The sequence below is a fragment of the Lampetra planeri genome, chromosome 2 (genome assembly GCF_965212315.1).
Source record: "Lampetra planeri chromosome 2, kcLamPlan1.2.h2, whole genome shotgun sequence".
Classification (NCBI taxonomy): domain Eukaryota; kingdom Metazoa; phylum Chordata; class Hyperoartia; order Petromyzontiformes; family Petromyzontidae; genus Lampetra; species Lampetra planeri.
In genome coordinates, this window is record NC_136108.1 from 7,605,131 (window position 1) to 7,620,623 (window position 15,493).

General features: G+C 42.7%; 1 protein-coding gene across 4 annotated transcripts in view; it reads right to left on the bottom strand.

Annotated features, from left to right (window-relative positions):
- LOC144726373 (growth factor receptor-bound protein 14-like) overlaps positions 1 to 15,493 on the bottom strand; it is a 134,484-nt gene that overhangs the window by 86,544 nt on the left and 32,447 nt on the right. For all 4 annotated transcript variants that reach the window (XM_078605034.1, XM_078605043.1, XM_078605053.1 and 1 more), the window contains exon 3: positions 2,135 to 2,234. In XM_078605034.1, the coding sequence (XP_078461160.1) occupies positions 2,135 to 2,234 (100 nt within the window). The remainder of the gene's footprint in view (positions 1 to 2,134; positions 2,235 to 15,493) is intronic.

Below are 15,493 nucleotides of genomic sequence, written 5' to 3' on the forward strand. Positions count from 1 at the left end.
CGAGAGCTCCAGGCTTTGAAGTTGGAGTGTCACTAACCACTGTGAAGATACTGCACGGTATTTAAAATTACAGTTAAAGGGAAACACATTTAGCACTGTTTAAGGTATTTTCTCATCTAACTCTCAACATGTACTATCCAGTAGTGCCTTCAAGAAAGGCTATATTTCTAATCCATAACGCCATGATTTAACTCTTAATTTGTTAACAACGTGCTTATCGTGATAAATGTTTATGAACGATATAAAATGTTCAATACACTGTACCTCTTAAATTACAGTCACTGATGTATCGGTAAGATTTGTGTGTTTCAAGAACACATTTATTAAAGTGTGGTTAAGGCCAGGACCTTGCCAAGAGCTCGTTTGGAAAATTATTCTCACCTCTGCCTGGTATGAGAGGCCCGTGTCATTTTGAAGCTCGTAAAACTGAATAGAAATTGTCTTGTCATACGGGTTACGGACAATTGTGAAAAAATGATCGGTTAATGGTTTGGAACGATCTGTGATCTCTCCTGTCCTGAGGTATCATTTGAAACCATTGTGCTTAAAGTCACCATTTCACCGACATACGCAGTTGAGATTTTTATGTTACCACATGCACGGTTATATAGGCGTGACAATCATGCAATTCATCCCTCGAGCAATAGCAACAGAAGGCCATGTTACAGCATGACACTTTTCAAGAAAACTGGTTTTTAGATTGTGGACATAACATTCCTCACAATGCTCAACCTTGGAATCCCTTCCCCCATAGTCTGTCTTTCTCCAAGTTCTTATAATCTTACTCGATTCAAGAAACACAAACTATGTATAATGCTTTCAAGAGTGCTGTTTTTTTCTGGCCACTTTGCATTATGGGCTTATGGGCCCATGCGCAGCATCCGTGATAAAATATAAGTAAATGGTAACAAATCTTTCAGAATAATAATAACAGCTTGCAATGTAGATTTTCACCAATAAATCAACTTGCATGTATTTAGGTATGTAATAGACCCATACTTCCTTTAACCGATAAAACTCCACTGCAGGCATCATGATCTTCACTGGAAACTTTGGCGGATACACATGTTACTCAAATCCTAGAACATTTACCCTGGCAATGTTTTTCAAAACCAAATCTGGCTGAAACTTGGTCTCCTGCAACCAAGTTTCAAGCCACTGATCCTGAAAGTGGCCTCATGTTCCCACAACTTTACATTGATGAAGCCCCTGGGACACTGAACTGTGGGGTGCATGCCAAAGAACGGATAGAGTTCCACAAAATTGTCTGTGCTCGAGTGAGCAGACTTGGGTAAACGCAGAGGTGGATATCGGTGGGTCTGTTATTAAAATGTCCATTGTTAATGTGTTCCTCTTCCCTGTTAAAGTTTAGATTTTAAAGCAGACAGCACACAAGCAGCAACATTACATTTATGCTAAGGATGAGTGGAATGCTGTTGCTACTTGAAGTGGCTGCAGATTTTCCTGCAGCTAACAAAAAATAATTTAGCTTTTTGAGGGCACGTTAAAATAACTTTCACTGTGATAAGAAAAAAAGTGTTCCATTAGCCCTCGTCCGGGTTAGACAGCTGGCATCATTGCTGCAGAGTTTAGAAGATAACCAATATCCAAGGTGGTGAGAAATGTTTTGTGGTTCAATATGCACATGCCAATATTGATAGGGGTTTTAGTGTACACGATGGGGGTGGGAAGCAGCGGGGTAGTGGCATGGAGTGACTGAGGAACACAACCAGGGCTGTTTTAACGGAGAGGCTTTTCAAAAGCTTCAGCCCATGGCCTCGGGTTTTTGAGGGCCCACAAAAACGTATACTGCTTTACAATGGCTGAAGCGCAAATTGTAGCACTGGCAATTCCTCATAAATAATTTGGTAAATAAAACCGTAGCATCACAAGAAAGTGTATTACTCACGCCTATCAGTTGTGTGCCAAAATTCAAGGTTTTGCTCATTTTAACTTTGATTTAGCTTTACAATTTGTACATCACATTCAAAAAGTAGAATTGAAATAACCAAAGTAAACAACAACACTATACAATGTTTGGCACGCGGTAAGGGTGGTGGTTAAATGGTAAACAACGATGGGGGCTTTAAATTATAACAGCGCCCATCCAACTTTGATCTGGCCCTGAACGCACCTGGCTGCCCGTATGAGCTGTGCTGTGGCGAGGGCTGGAAGCAGCTGGTGACGGAGAGGAGGGCGCGTGGAGGCTGGCTGGACATGCCACCGGCATCCTCCTGTGAAGACACACATCACTATGAAGCACTCAACATGTCAAAAAGGACTACATTTGAAGTGTGGTGTGAGTGCTTCGTCAGTCGTCAGGAAATAATACATTTCCATGACCATAATCTGATTTGAAAATAAAATGTTAAAAAATACTTTTGTGCCGTGCAGTCACGCTGCGAAAACAGACACAACTGTGAGATAAATATAAAAGGCAACCTCCATATCTTCAAAGTGCCGTCATCTCCGTCATGTCAATATTAGTCGAAGTGCTTGTGTGTCTGTCTTTGTGTCTCTGTGAGTGTGTCTTGTCTCTCTCTCTCAAATTTCACACTTAAGTTCTAATTTAGCAATCTTTGGAAGAACGTATTCAACCAGGCTATGCCTGTAACTATATTTTGAAAGTGTACCAATTTTTTTTAAACCATTACATGCCAAACAATGTAATGTAGACGTTTATTATGACACCGCCTACCTTGTCTAAAATAAATACAGAAGATGAATATAAACAATGAAAACTATTTACAACCTTTAGTCAATCCACTTCTGGATAAAGGCCTCCCGATACTGTGTCAGTTGTGGGGGTTGTTGGACCACAATTTCACCGCATTGCCACACTGGTGAGTACGGGTGTGTAATGATAGGAGGTTAGGGGCTCCCAGGGCCAGTTCAGATATCATCCACCACTGATGTTAACTGTGGCCAGAAATCGAACTGGGGTCACCGGGTTTGTAGCACGATACACCCACCAATGCTTCACCACTTGACCCCCCAGACAATGAATATATCACACTTAAATTGCCGGAAACCTTATCCCATAATTACACTCGCACGTGATCTCTCCTTCTCTCCTTGCCATCCCAATGCTTAATCCCCAAAGGTTATTTTAAGCCATGTCAGGCGACCCTAAGCACGAGTAAGCGGCAATCGCGTGAATACATTTTCGCGATGCTGACCACATGTAATCAAATATTTCAAATACCGCACTTACTTTTTATAAAAGTTACTGCTTAGGGTTTCGATTAACTTTAACTATACCGCACAGTTTCGTGTCTTATTCAAAGTGGAAGCCGCAGCGCACACTTTGAAAGCATTCGCTTTCACTTTGGTGGCACGCGTCTGCGTTGCTTGGGATAGCACGTGGGACGAGGTTGGCACAGATAAGCAGCACGCATGCTGCAGATCGAGCGTGTTTGCTCCATCAGAAGCAAGAGTGCATTTATTGCACGATGGAAATTGCCAGCAGGATTTATACACTCCATTTTATACATTGTACAGTACTCTGATTGATTTAAGGTTTTGTTTGTTTTCTACGTAAATTCAATTCACGAGGCGGACAGGTTGCTTAGAGGTTAAGAGTTCCGAGCTGGCAACACCGAAATTATCGGTTCGAATCTCGGCAGGAGCCTCCGATTAAACCAAGTTCCCAGTGTTTGCGACATAATGGTCTCAGCCCAGTTACCAATGACTGCTCAAAAAACGCACCAATGCCTTCACACACAAAATAACATCGCTTCAAATGTGGTTTTCTGCATAGTCGGAGTTTGACTTCTATATTTGGCGGGAGGCAGGGGTTTGCATTGTCCCCCACATTCGGAATCGCGAGTGCATATCAATAATTTTTTTTATTTTAATCTTAATTGTAAACGGCTAAAAATAAATTAATAAAGGTGTCCAGTTTGGGGGGTATTGCCCCCCGCTCTAAACTCCACCCATGGTTTTCTGCTAAACTTGGTTAAATTGAAGTGATCTAAAGCAGGGCAGATGGGAAAGTGCTGCCCCCTAGTGTAGATAAGAAGTCACTTTAAATAGTTTCAGAAGCGATTCTGTGATACCTCCTTCCGCGAACCCATCTATAAAACGAGTCAATTGGCTGCTTGGCGAGCGTTACTGGAATGGTTATCGGTTCTCACGAACCGAGCTGAAAATATCATCAAAGTTGATGACGACATGATGTCGAAGGTACGCAATGTCATGGGGAATGATGTCGCCATGGAAATTGGACAGTGATATCATCTGGTCACGAATGAACTCCGTGGAGGCAATCAGGACTCAAAGAAGAAAAGCAGACTATTGAGACCAATGGGAAAAAAAACATAGGGTAAAGCAGGAAAATGGAGGTGGTGGAGATAAGTTGGATCTAAGGCGCTAAACTCAAGATCAAGCGGGACATGGAGTACAGGATGCCAAATTATTGTGTGGGTGAGGTGGAAGACCAATAAGACAGGCAATTTAGGTGCCTGCAAGGACAGAGAAGAGCAATTGGAGAGAGGTGGGAAGACAGCTGATGAAGCCAGAAGACATTTATTGACAGCGGAAGATGTAGAGGTTGAAACTTTAAATAAAGATCAATTACAAGATATAGGAATTTGAAAGCAGATAAATACAGCAAGAGTGAACGGGCAATAAATTAGTGGCGCAATTCAGAGAAAAGCACTGCGAACAGAACACGGATTGTTCGGAGCGGACTGTGGCAGGTGAGTTTACTGCTTCTGCTGTGGCTGCAGCTGTTTCTGTTCCAGCTGGTGGCCGCGGAGGTCACCTGGTGCAGTCGCAGGTGCATGGTAAGGTGGGCGGATGACAGCATGATTGGGAGGTGCCTGCTGTTGCTGCCTGCTGCCACTGCGGTCATCAGCTGATGTCGTAACGCTTGACTAGTGAGTCCCCCCCACTGCAGCTGTTTCTGAAACTGAGTTTAAATGCGCCCTCGCACTACGGGAATTGGAGAGTGGTGATCATCGGATGGACATGTGAGGTTGTATCATATTTATAAATGGGCAAAAAATCGTTCAGCTGTGGGGCACTGCAGAATACATGGCAGTGTCTATACAAAGACAAAAATACCCCATATAGCATTAACAGACTATTGGGGAAGGTGCAGTTAGCAAGGACCTATGAAGGCCAGCATGGCACACGAGGGGGTGGGTGGCTAGCACCATGCCCGGCCACCTTTGTCTCCCTAGTGGCGATGTTTATATACCGTACCAGGTACTCATTTGAGGCTGAGTTGACCTAGGGGAGGCTAAGGACCGATTAAGATAATCGTCACTGGTGTTGGCCGTGAGTGCGAATTTATACACATGTAGTGACTCAGAGGCACTAAGAGTAGGAGGCACTCTGGTTTATTATTATCAAGTGGTGACGACAGCGACGAAGGCACGAGACGACAGCGATGATGGTGACGATCTTTAGCAGCAACGACGACGACAGGGATCCCACTCTAAACGACAGCTCCGAGCTCCCGCTCGAGGTGCCCTTTTATCCTCCCAGCGTGGCCTCGCCCCGCCCCGGTCACGCCTTCCTTCTGGAACCAACTAGCGGATTCCCGCGCTCCCCTCACGTGCCCCTTCTATAACATTTACCCTACATCCCTCTCTGGTCTATCACGTGACCTTCTGTCAGGCAGGGCTGCTGTAAGCTGCAGATCCCTTTCCCCGCCAACAGCCAGCGCTATGCTGCTACGTGACCGATTCTATGTCACTACACATACACAGATAGACACACGATACACGTAAATCCAGTGAATGTATCATTTTAATAAGGAACTCATTGCAGTATTTTTTTACTACAAAATTATCTCAAATGTCTGTTTTCTCTATTTCCTTGTCTGCGCACACGAAGGGGATAGTTTATTTGCTTAGCTGTGGGAAGACTCAGCCTACAGAGCTCGTAAAATAATCTTGGCCAATGATACTCCCACTTGTGAGTACACGCAATCAGATGCCAATGGGTTTGAAAGGCATCCAGAAGGTTTCAAAACAAACACGACAGCAATGATCAACCACATTATTACAAAGCAAATAAAAACCAAAGTGATCATTCTCATTGCACATGATCAAGGCACTAGGGTTTGACAGCTTTGTCTCTACGTCGCCTGAACAATGATACATCCAGTTCTTCCATACTGCTCCCACGAAAAACAGTTCTAGAGATCTGCTCCACATATGTATTTGTGCTCCAAGGAAGTGAGTGCAAAGTTTTCCTTTAAAGTGGCTGCTGTTTATTCGCTGGTGTTATATTTTCGCTGGGCTCACAGCGCACATTTTCCACCTTTTTGATGGGACTTCGTTTGTGGCGGAGGAAATTGTTCGGCGAAGGAAATCGTTCAGCGCAAGACGCTGTGTCAACTTGTTACACCGGAGCATGCAGCAGGTATGCAGGCGAGAGTGTGCCGAGTGTGGCAGATCACAAAAAGCAGCCAAATCCACCCAAAAGCTTCGCAAGCCTGGGGCTGCACTTCAAATTGGGTCGGATTGCTTTTTCATGCATGGAGCTTCAGGCGAGGTCCACCAAGCACGCTGCCACACCCATCGGTGCCAGGACTAATGGGTCGGTTCATGATGGCCCACATAAATCTGTGTGTTCGCCTGTTTCTGGCATCTGGACATCCTCAATTGGGCAGCCAAGTCAGCGGGGGTTGCATTAGTGGTGTTCACGCACTCACCGTAGACTGTAGCTGAGGGTGACCAGCACTATCGTCTTCATTCCTTGACTTTGTGCGACGAAGGTTGTTTTCAATTGTAACCATTTTCTTACGTAGTCATTTTATTTTTAATGCTCCAACTGATTTAGAGGGGCACTCATGGGACTGAGTGTCCACTACGTGCAAACTGCCTCGTTGGCAACTTGAGCTAACCACTTGGCTACATAGCCACCTTGCAAGTCATGGTATAACCAAGTCTCACAAATGGGTCTATTCATTATGACCCCCGTGAACAGACATTATACCTTGGCATCACTGATTTACCTTCCCTTTAGATCCCACACACTTCAATTGTAAAGAGGCTAAAAGACAACGTTGTGAGTTTCTTTCACTTTATCCTTGTAGTTGATTTAGTTGGTACAATATTTAGGTTGTGACGCTGCCCTTTTAAAAACATGTAATGCAAAATGAAAACATAGTTTACTGGTTTCTTGATAAAAAACATTTAAATGATCGCTTAACGGGGCCCTGAAGTTTACAAAATTGGTGTTTCAGGATTAAAATCACAAGAGGGCTCAGCTCACATTACGATCTTACATCCAGTTATCTCCTCTAGACGGGGCGGAGATATGTGATGGATTTGTTGTCAAAAATCAAGGCCCTATATTAACCTTTACACCGTTCTTAGACCAACTGAATGGCCAACAGGGTGAGAACTTAGTGCTGGTGGTCGGGTTGGGTAAGTAGAGTCACACGAAGCACAACAAATACATCTCATTTGATAGCTTTTTCGTAATGGAGGAATAACAGGATCTTTTTAATGGGTGTCCAGCTATCATTGAACTGAAGGGTTTAGGGCCATAAACAAATAAAAGTAATGTAACTATTGCATGGACCACAACGAAAAGGTCACTCTTGCTTTAAATTATATCTTGACAAACTAGACCTCAAATATGTGGCATTCAAAGCACTTGTCATTATACAGATTTGCAAGCAATGTCAAATGACTATAATGTAATGATACAGTAAAACAAAAGGTACATGACAAAATTACATTTTCACAATATTCTCACTTAAAATGGTAACTACTATAATTTACTGTCACAGCCAAGTATGGTGAGGTTCTTCCAAGCAGCTGTTCCACCACCGGTGACTTTTCAAGGCCACATTGGGGTTTTAAGACAACACAGTTAAAAGGGCTTTTAATAAACAGCTCCTTAAAACCAGCCTTTACTGCCGCACGTGGTGCATGCTGGTTTGTAGTTACAGACACCCTAGCCCCGAAGAATGTACCAGGGCAATGCATTCCCTTAACCGCAACCACACCGTGCCTCCGTGTGACATATCACTGCTGCAAAGGATATTTCTAAGAACCTCACCAGGAAATGCATGTATGGTTACCGTTTACCAGTGATGGTGATGGTGGCTCATTGGGGGCCCTCAGTAGAAATATATTTTGGGAACCCTCCCTTCCAATCCAAGTGAAATGACAAAATGAATACAAATCAACAACAAAATTTAAAGAGAGGAGAGAATTGTGGACAAAAAAAGTGGCGTAATTAAAAAAGAGATACCGATGAGACAAATTAAGTGAGATGAGAGAAGAGAGCTGCATACAAAATATAGATTAGAGGTCCATTCGTTTTTAAAGGAGTTGGCTGTCAATGTCCATTAAGCTCTGAATTCCAGCTGATATTTGGCACCTCCCTAATTTTTCATGAATCCGTTGCTCCTTGAGCTATCTGGGGCCCTAAACTTTGTTTCTTAATTAGCTTTTTACCTCGCTCCATCACAGCTACAGTACTCTTTGTGCTCTTATAATGGGTATTTTACAGCTTTGTAAGTACATTTTAGTACAATTTTCAAATATAACAACATTTTTAAGCATAAAACAGCACTCACAGATGTATTATTTCGAAGTAGGAATTTTTCATTGGTGGCAAACGTAGACACAATGTCACGGGCTGAAAGATCCCAAGCAACATTTGGCATTATATTATGATTCAGCTTAAACTTTATATTATGCTTTCAGTGGAAAATATGAAACGTCGTATAGTCACGTCAAAAGGTTCAAAGAAAATACCGCATAAGTTTTCGCAGTTGTGCCATATAAGTTGTATGATGGATTTTTGGCATTATGGATTTTTGGCATGATGTCTGACGTTTTGGCTCAGAGTGGTTTCCGCTTGGTTCTGAATTTGAACTGCTTCCATTGAACTGAATTTAGGACTAGATTTGGCTCTAGAATAAGCTTCCAAATGGAATGTGCGATGTCTCCCCATCACCACAGTTGCCGCCAAAGCCCTGAAATACGGCACATTCCTACACTGCGGCAAAATGTGTCTTGTTATCCGCAGTTATCAGGGAGATACTATTCGTAGTTAAGCAAAGTTTTTCCTCTCTGTGAATTAGGTAAAAATGTCTTCTTATTCACAAAGTGTGGCCCTTCATACATATCTATAGGCTCATGCTTGGAGTGTCTTAGCGTGGTGGCTTTGTTTGCAAACATACAAAGCTGGATGCATGCTTTGTAAACTACCTGCTGCAATGATTTAATTGGCTGAAATCCAACAGTGTAATTTAACTAAGTTAGTCCTTCAATGATATGATCAAGCTTTGACAAGCCAACTTTGTTCCGACAAAGTGAAAAGATAAAAGGTTAGATTGTTATGTATCATGGATATCAGTACTTTACTTGTATGTCTGGTAGTACCAGTGTTTATGAGTCTTTAACAGTGCAATAAAGGACAATGTAACCATAAAACAAAAACACAGATGTTCACAAAAGATACTTTAAACGTGTCCAGACATACACGCACGTGATTATTTACACTCTCAGTACTCGATCCCAGAGGACATAAAGTGTTTATAAAATATTTGCTTAATGTGAGAACCAAAAAAACCAAGAGAACACTTTGCAACTACAAATAAAACTCAATATACAGGACTGTAGTTACTCTTTGGTTCTTTCGGTAAAGTCACGTAGAAAGAGAAAATAATCAATTAAATAATAGCATACGACGTTTCGATTGCAACACAAGCAATCATCATCAGGTACAAATTAAATAGAAACAAAAGCTTGTAAATTTAGAAATATAATGCAATATAACACAGAGAGTCGGCTAACATAACAGTCAACACCCTACCTGGTTGATTACGTTCTTCCAAAGATTGCTAAATTTAAGAGAGAGAGATTAAACACAGAACAGGAGACACATAGACAGACACGTAAACAGAGAGATAACACAGAGACACACAGAGAGAGAGAGACAAACACATTGGCACACAGAGAAACGACGCCTCTGTGTCGAGGCCTTAAATAGAGAGAGGGGGGTGGGGCAGAGAGGGAGGCGTCAATTGTGTGTTGACCGACTCTCTGTGTTGCATTGCATTACATTTCCAAATTGTTTGATTTAGTCTGGTTTCTCTCTCTGTCTCCCCTTGTTTTGTTGCTCTGGTCTCTCATTGACATTCTAATTTCTCAACTGCCCCTCCCTCTCTGCCCCCCTGTTAGTAGCAGAGGTGTGGACTCGAGTCATGTGACTTGGACTCGAGTCAGACTCGAGTCATGAATTTGATGACTTGCGACTCGACTTGGACTTGCATAACAATGACTTTGTCCCACCTATGAGATGTGGACTCGAGTCATGTGACTTGGAATCGAGTCAGACTCGAGTCATGAATTTGATGACTTGCGACTCGACTTGGACTTGCATAACAATGACTTTGTCCCACCTCTGGTTAGTAGGCCCCGCCCACTGTTAGTAGGCCCTGCCCGCTGTTCGGGTTCTCCACTCTTCTGCTGGCCATCCCAAAAAATGTAACATAAATCGATTGGTGGACGAGCGTTCACGTGTGCAGCCCCCACAGTCTGCAACACTCTCCCGTTACACATCCGACATATAAAATAAATTAACTTATTCAAATCTGACCTAAAATCCTAATTATTTGCCCAGAAATATATGCTGGAAAATAGGCATTTATATTATGGTCAAACTGGCTCGTAAATTTTCCGCCACTCCACCATCCATCATGTGAAGGTTCTCCTAAATCCGGTGAAATGTTGGGATTGTCGTATGCGGTATGGAGACCGAACGGATTTATTTATCTTAATTTATCTTCTCGATGATGATCATTTTCTTTACTCTTTGGTTCTTTCGGTAAAATCACATAGGTATAAAATAAAATAAATCAAGATCATTTTCTTGTTTTGTGCATTTTTTTCTTGCCATTTATGTATTCATCTTTTAGGTTTTTTTTTATTTGCTAAGTAGTGGGGTTTTGTTTGTATGTCATCTGTGTAAGAGACTGGCTAATTAATGATGCGGCGTTGTGAAATGCAAGTGCATGAATAACGCTCTATAAATTGTTATGATTATTAGGCCCCACCCCTACTGCTTTATCTCCGCCCACTACTTCAAGTTGCCACGCCCATCGCCCCCATCCCCAGTCAAACATGAGGCCAGGGAAATGTTACTCTGGTGGGTGGTTAGCTACCAGATGTTCACAAAATATCCAGGATACTGGAAGTATTTCTCGAACTGGGACGTTGGGTAGCCTTACCCCGTAAGCATATTGTTTGCCTAACATTTGCAGAGTCGAATAATAATCAATTCTTGGGCGTGTGATTCGAAGCATGTATTATTTGATTATTTAAAGTTTTAATTTCATTTATGTATAACAGCATTGTTCTGGCTCTTATCTATTTACATATAATTTGCATAAACCTTCAGTAATTGAGTCTACGATGCACAATTCAACAGCTGCGGATGGTGGCTCAAAATTTTGGTAAGTTTGGTGCCAGCAACGGGGGGGGGGGGGATAGAAAGTACTGCACAATAAATAAACTAATTACAATAAATACGTCCTTCAGTGTAGGGGCCGTCCATAAATGACATCAAGCGATTTTGGGCGATTTTTGACCTCCCCCCCCCCCCCACCTTGTCACACGGCGTCACAAAAAGTCAGACCTCCCCTCAAATATGACGTCACAAAGCTCTGCCCCCCCCCCCCAAAACAACATGCTTCAAATCGCTTTAAACTATTGTCATTGTAGTGCGTATTTAATGTGCCGCTGCACTCTGATGATATAGGAGAAAACATTTATAAAAAAAGTCTATTTAATTGAGTAGAACGTGTTGTCGATATTTATTTAAAGTTGCGCATTTTGATGTGACGTCACATTTCTCACCCCCCCCCCCTCGTCACACATCGTCACAAATGTCTGACCCCCCCCCCCCAGGTGCGTGACGTCATTTATGGACGCCCTTCATCACTTATAGACCATCAAATCACTTCCATCGTAACTCACACCGCCACCATCACCATAATAACCGTCACGAGTATTCTCACCATTACTACTACCCCCACCACCACCACCAACATGAATGATTTCCTCTCAGAGACGACGAAAGGCACGTGCTGAGCACCGATGGAGGATATTTGCATAAGTGGATGTGATTATTCAAATTTAATTTGCAAAGGCGACTTGTGTTTGGCCATGGGGCGATGATTGGCTTGCGGCTATGAAGCCCAAATTAAATAAAGGGGGGGGAGTGGATTGAATCGGCTATTGAGATTTTTTTTATTTTTTTTATTTTTTGTTGCCCATTCTACGGGAATTAATTTAGAAATTTAAGTAACTTCAATTAGTATTTGTTGTAATAATCTTGAAATCCAATAAGTTTTTGTATCTACGATTTGCTGCCACTGCAAAATACGGTCATGTGCTAGTACAGTGCTGTATATAACGCTTTAATAATAACACAATTTAGCTGCAAGCTGAACCAGTGAAACAAATGTCTTGTGTGATGGCAACGAAAGTGAATGAAATACTGCGCTACATTTGAATTTAATTACAAAGCACATCTTCATCAAGTTAGATTACTTATTTTGAGCATTGGGGTCCTAGGATGGAAAGCGCATTATACATTTGAACGATTGAATCTTGACTTAAAGCTTTCGTGACTGCCGGAATTAATATTATTTGGGTCATTCGGTAAAGTCACGTAGATAGATTCAAAGAAAATAACAAAAAATAACAAAAAACATCGACGGTTCGATCGCAACACAAGCGTTCGTCATAAGGATCGTGACTTTACCGAAAGACCCAAACAATTTGAACGATTATTATTACGTTCTGTCCCACCCTCTGGCAGAGAATTTAATTCAGTGTAGGAGGATTTAGGTATCTTTTCTGGCTGCTGATACAGAGGCGTGGGATGACATTTAACAAGTAGCTATGGATCACACATGCTGGGCAGTCAGTGTGGTCCATGACACTGGCGGAGTCAGTGGGGGAGGGGTGGCACGTGCCGCCCAAATGATCCGATCGAAATCCCTAATTTCGATCGGATCGTTGGGGTTTATTAGTAATACATCGGCATTTTGTGACCCCCACTGCCACTGTGTAACATATTATTACGTGCCAGGGACTCTATGAGATGATATGACAATAATCTCAGTCCATAATTGGCAATTAGTAACGGCAAAGCCGTTATAAGTGACTCACAGAATTGTGCGCAGTTGCGTATACAGTCCACGACTTCCCTGAAGAGAGCGCGATGCCGATCACGCACGGTTCGAATTCGACCCTCGATCGATGGCTGCGCCATCGCCGCACACGCGTCGAATAAAAAGCAAGGGACAAGTCTTTACTAACAACTCCTATAATTTTTCATGGCTGGAGGGGTTGTCCCCCCTACCTGAAAATCCTCTGCCATTGGTCTATGAAGGCTATTTATAAGCCCTCACACATGGCAGTTGGTCACTATGGTGGTACTGGTTGTCCATGTGGTGTAATAGTGATGACTTTGGCTGCGGTGTGGTGGTTGCGGTGTTGCAAATGGTGTTAATGATGGGAATATCAAAGCTGTCTCTGACATAAGAGGTGCCCTTTGCACACACTGGGAATTTAAGAGGCAAACGTGGAGAGATAGACACAGACGTGCGGGGAAATGGAGCCAGTGCTTACACTTGGGAGATTATACTACACATTTCATGCATGTCAAAGTGCAAATAAAAATAAAAGTTTTAACTTTATTTAGTTTCACTAGGTGAGAAGTCAAGAGACCAGGATCGTTGCGCCTCTGATTAGCACAGTTGGCTACGTACAGTGCTAAGCAGGTCAACATACATACATATGTACCATCCCGTAAATCATAGTTGGCAGAATGATTTATTATAGTTTCTAAGAAGATAGCCAGGGTGGAGCAGTGACGCAGTGGTTAGCGCATTGCCCTATGAACGCGATCAGAGTTTGTTTTTCGGCCATGGCTAACGACTTTGACAAATGATATCTCAACCGGTCCTGAACACCCCCTACTGATGGAAAGGCCATAGCGTGGAAAGGCCTTCATCCAGCAGAGGATAAACAAAGGGCAGTACATTAAAAAAAACATAATTGCATCACATTTCAATATATCAACAATGGTGTATCTGGGAATTGGTAATACAATTATTACAGAGTGAAATCGTAAAAAGTTATTAACGAAATGTAAAAAAGCAATAATGTACTCGTGTACAAGATAAGTCCCTGGAATACCCAAAAAGATAGGGCTAGAAAAGGACATGTAATGTATCTACACTGGGTTTCCAATGTTATCTTTGTATAGATGAGTGAGCAGATTGCTTTGTCCCAAAACAGCCAGGCATGCGGCTTTGAAACTAAAACACTGTATAAGACAGGTACCCATTTACTGCAACAAATCTTACGCATGTGAAAGAAAGGTGGTTGTACCATAACTATAGAACGGCCAAAATAAAACTCAAAACGCTGCACGGATGATTTATTAGTTGCTATTTCACGTTTCATGTGCTCAAATATCCTCGCATTGCTTTGCTGGCCCATGGCTGCAACCAGCTGCAGGGCACAAGGCCTTTGGCACGGGGCTATTTTTATCAAAACACTGCATTATAGTTGGGAGGTGGCGATACCGCGAAAGCCACACGCTGGAAAAAGTGCAAGCGGTGCATCCCCGACGTGAAACCAAAACAATAAATCAAGAACTGGGAACTGCCACATGACCTTCCCTACAACAAAAATACTGCTTCGAAACACTCAGATAACGGCCTCCACCCACACGCCACATGCTGCTCTGCCAACCCTCCAGACCAACACGAACCCAAATCAATAACACCACTCCTCCCGCCACGTGGGGCTCTCCTGATCTAATCCCAGCAGGAACGCTATGTACCCAACCAGCCCGCAATGCCATGTCATCCCATGTGAGAGCCAACGCAGTAGTACATGCACAATCGAGCTAATCTCTCCTGGTGGTCCTGAGCTGGTGTTTGAAATTCCACATCCCTTAGTTTATCATAAGGACAGACCACAAAATGGTACTCGTGTTATCACCCCTGAAGCAATTCTAGGATGAGTAAGCTATTCCAATGTCCTTCATTTAGTAAGGTGGGGGCTAAATGAGATGCATTATCCAGTTTGCAAGGATGACTTTGTAAATGGTCATCACTTAATGACAGGTAAATACATTTGTTGTAGTCCTTCGGAAGACCACATAGTTTAACCCTCGCTTGGTGACTGATGGACTCATACAATGATCTCTGTGCACTTGCTGTGCTCACTACTCGTGCATAAAACTTCGGTTTATGCACGTGTGTGTGTGTACTGTTGTATATATTTTGTGACAAATTGTGCCCGGTATCGTGCCCTCTAGTGACGAGCGTGCTGGAATTGCGTGATGGATCAGCACTGGGTTGCGATGAACCGTGTTCCGATATTCTAAATAAATCCGAGTAAACCCTTAGCTGCGATGCCAATTATTTCACGTGCATCGCGCGTAATATCTGCCTGACTTTAGCGGTGACTTGTAATGATATTGGCGTGAT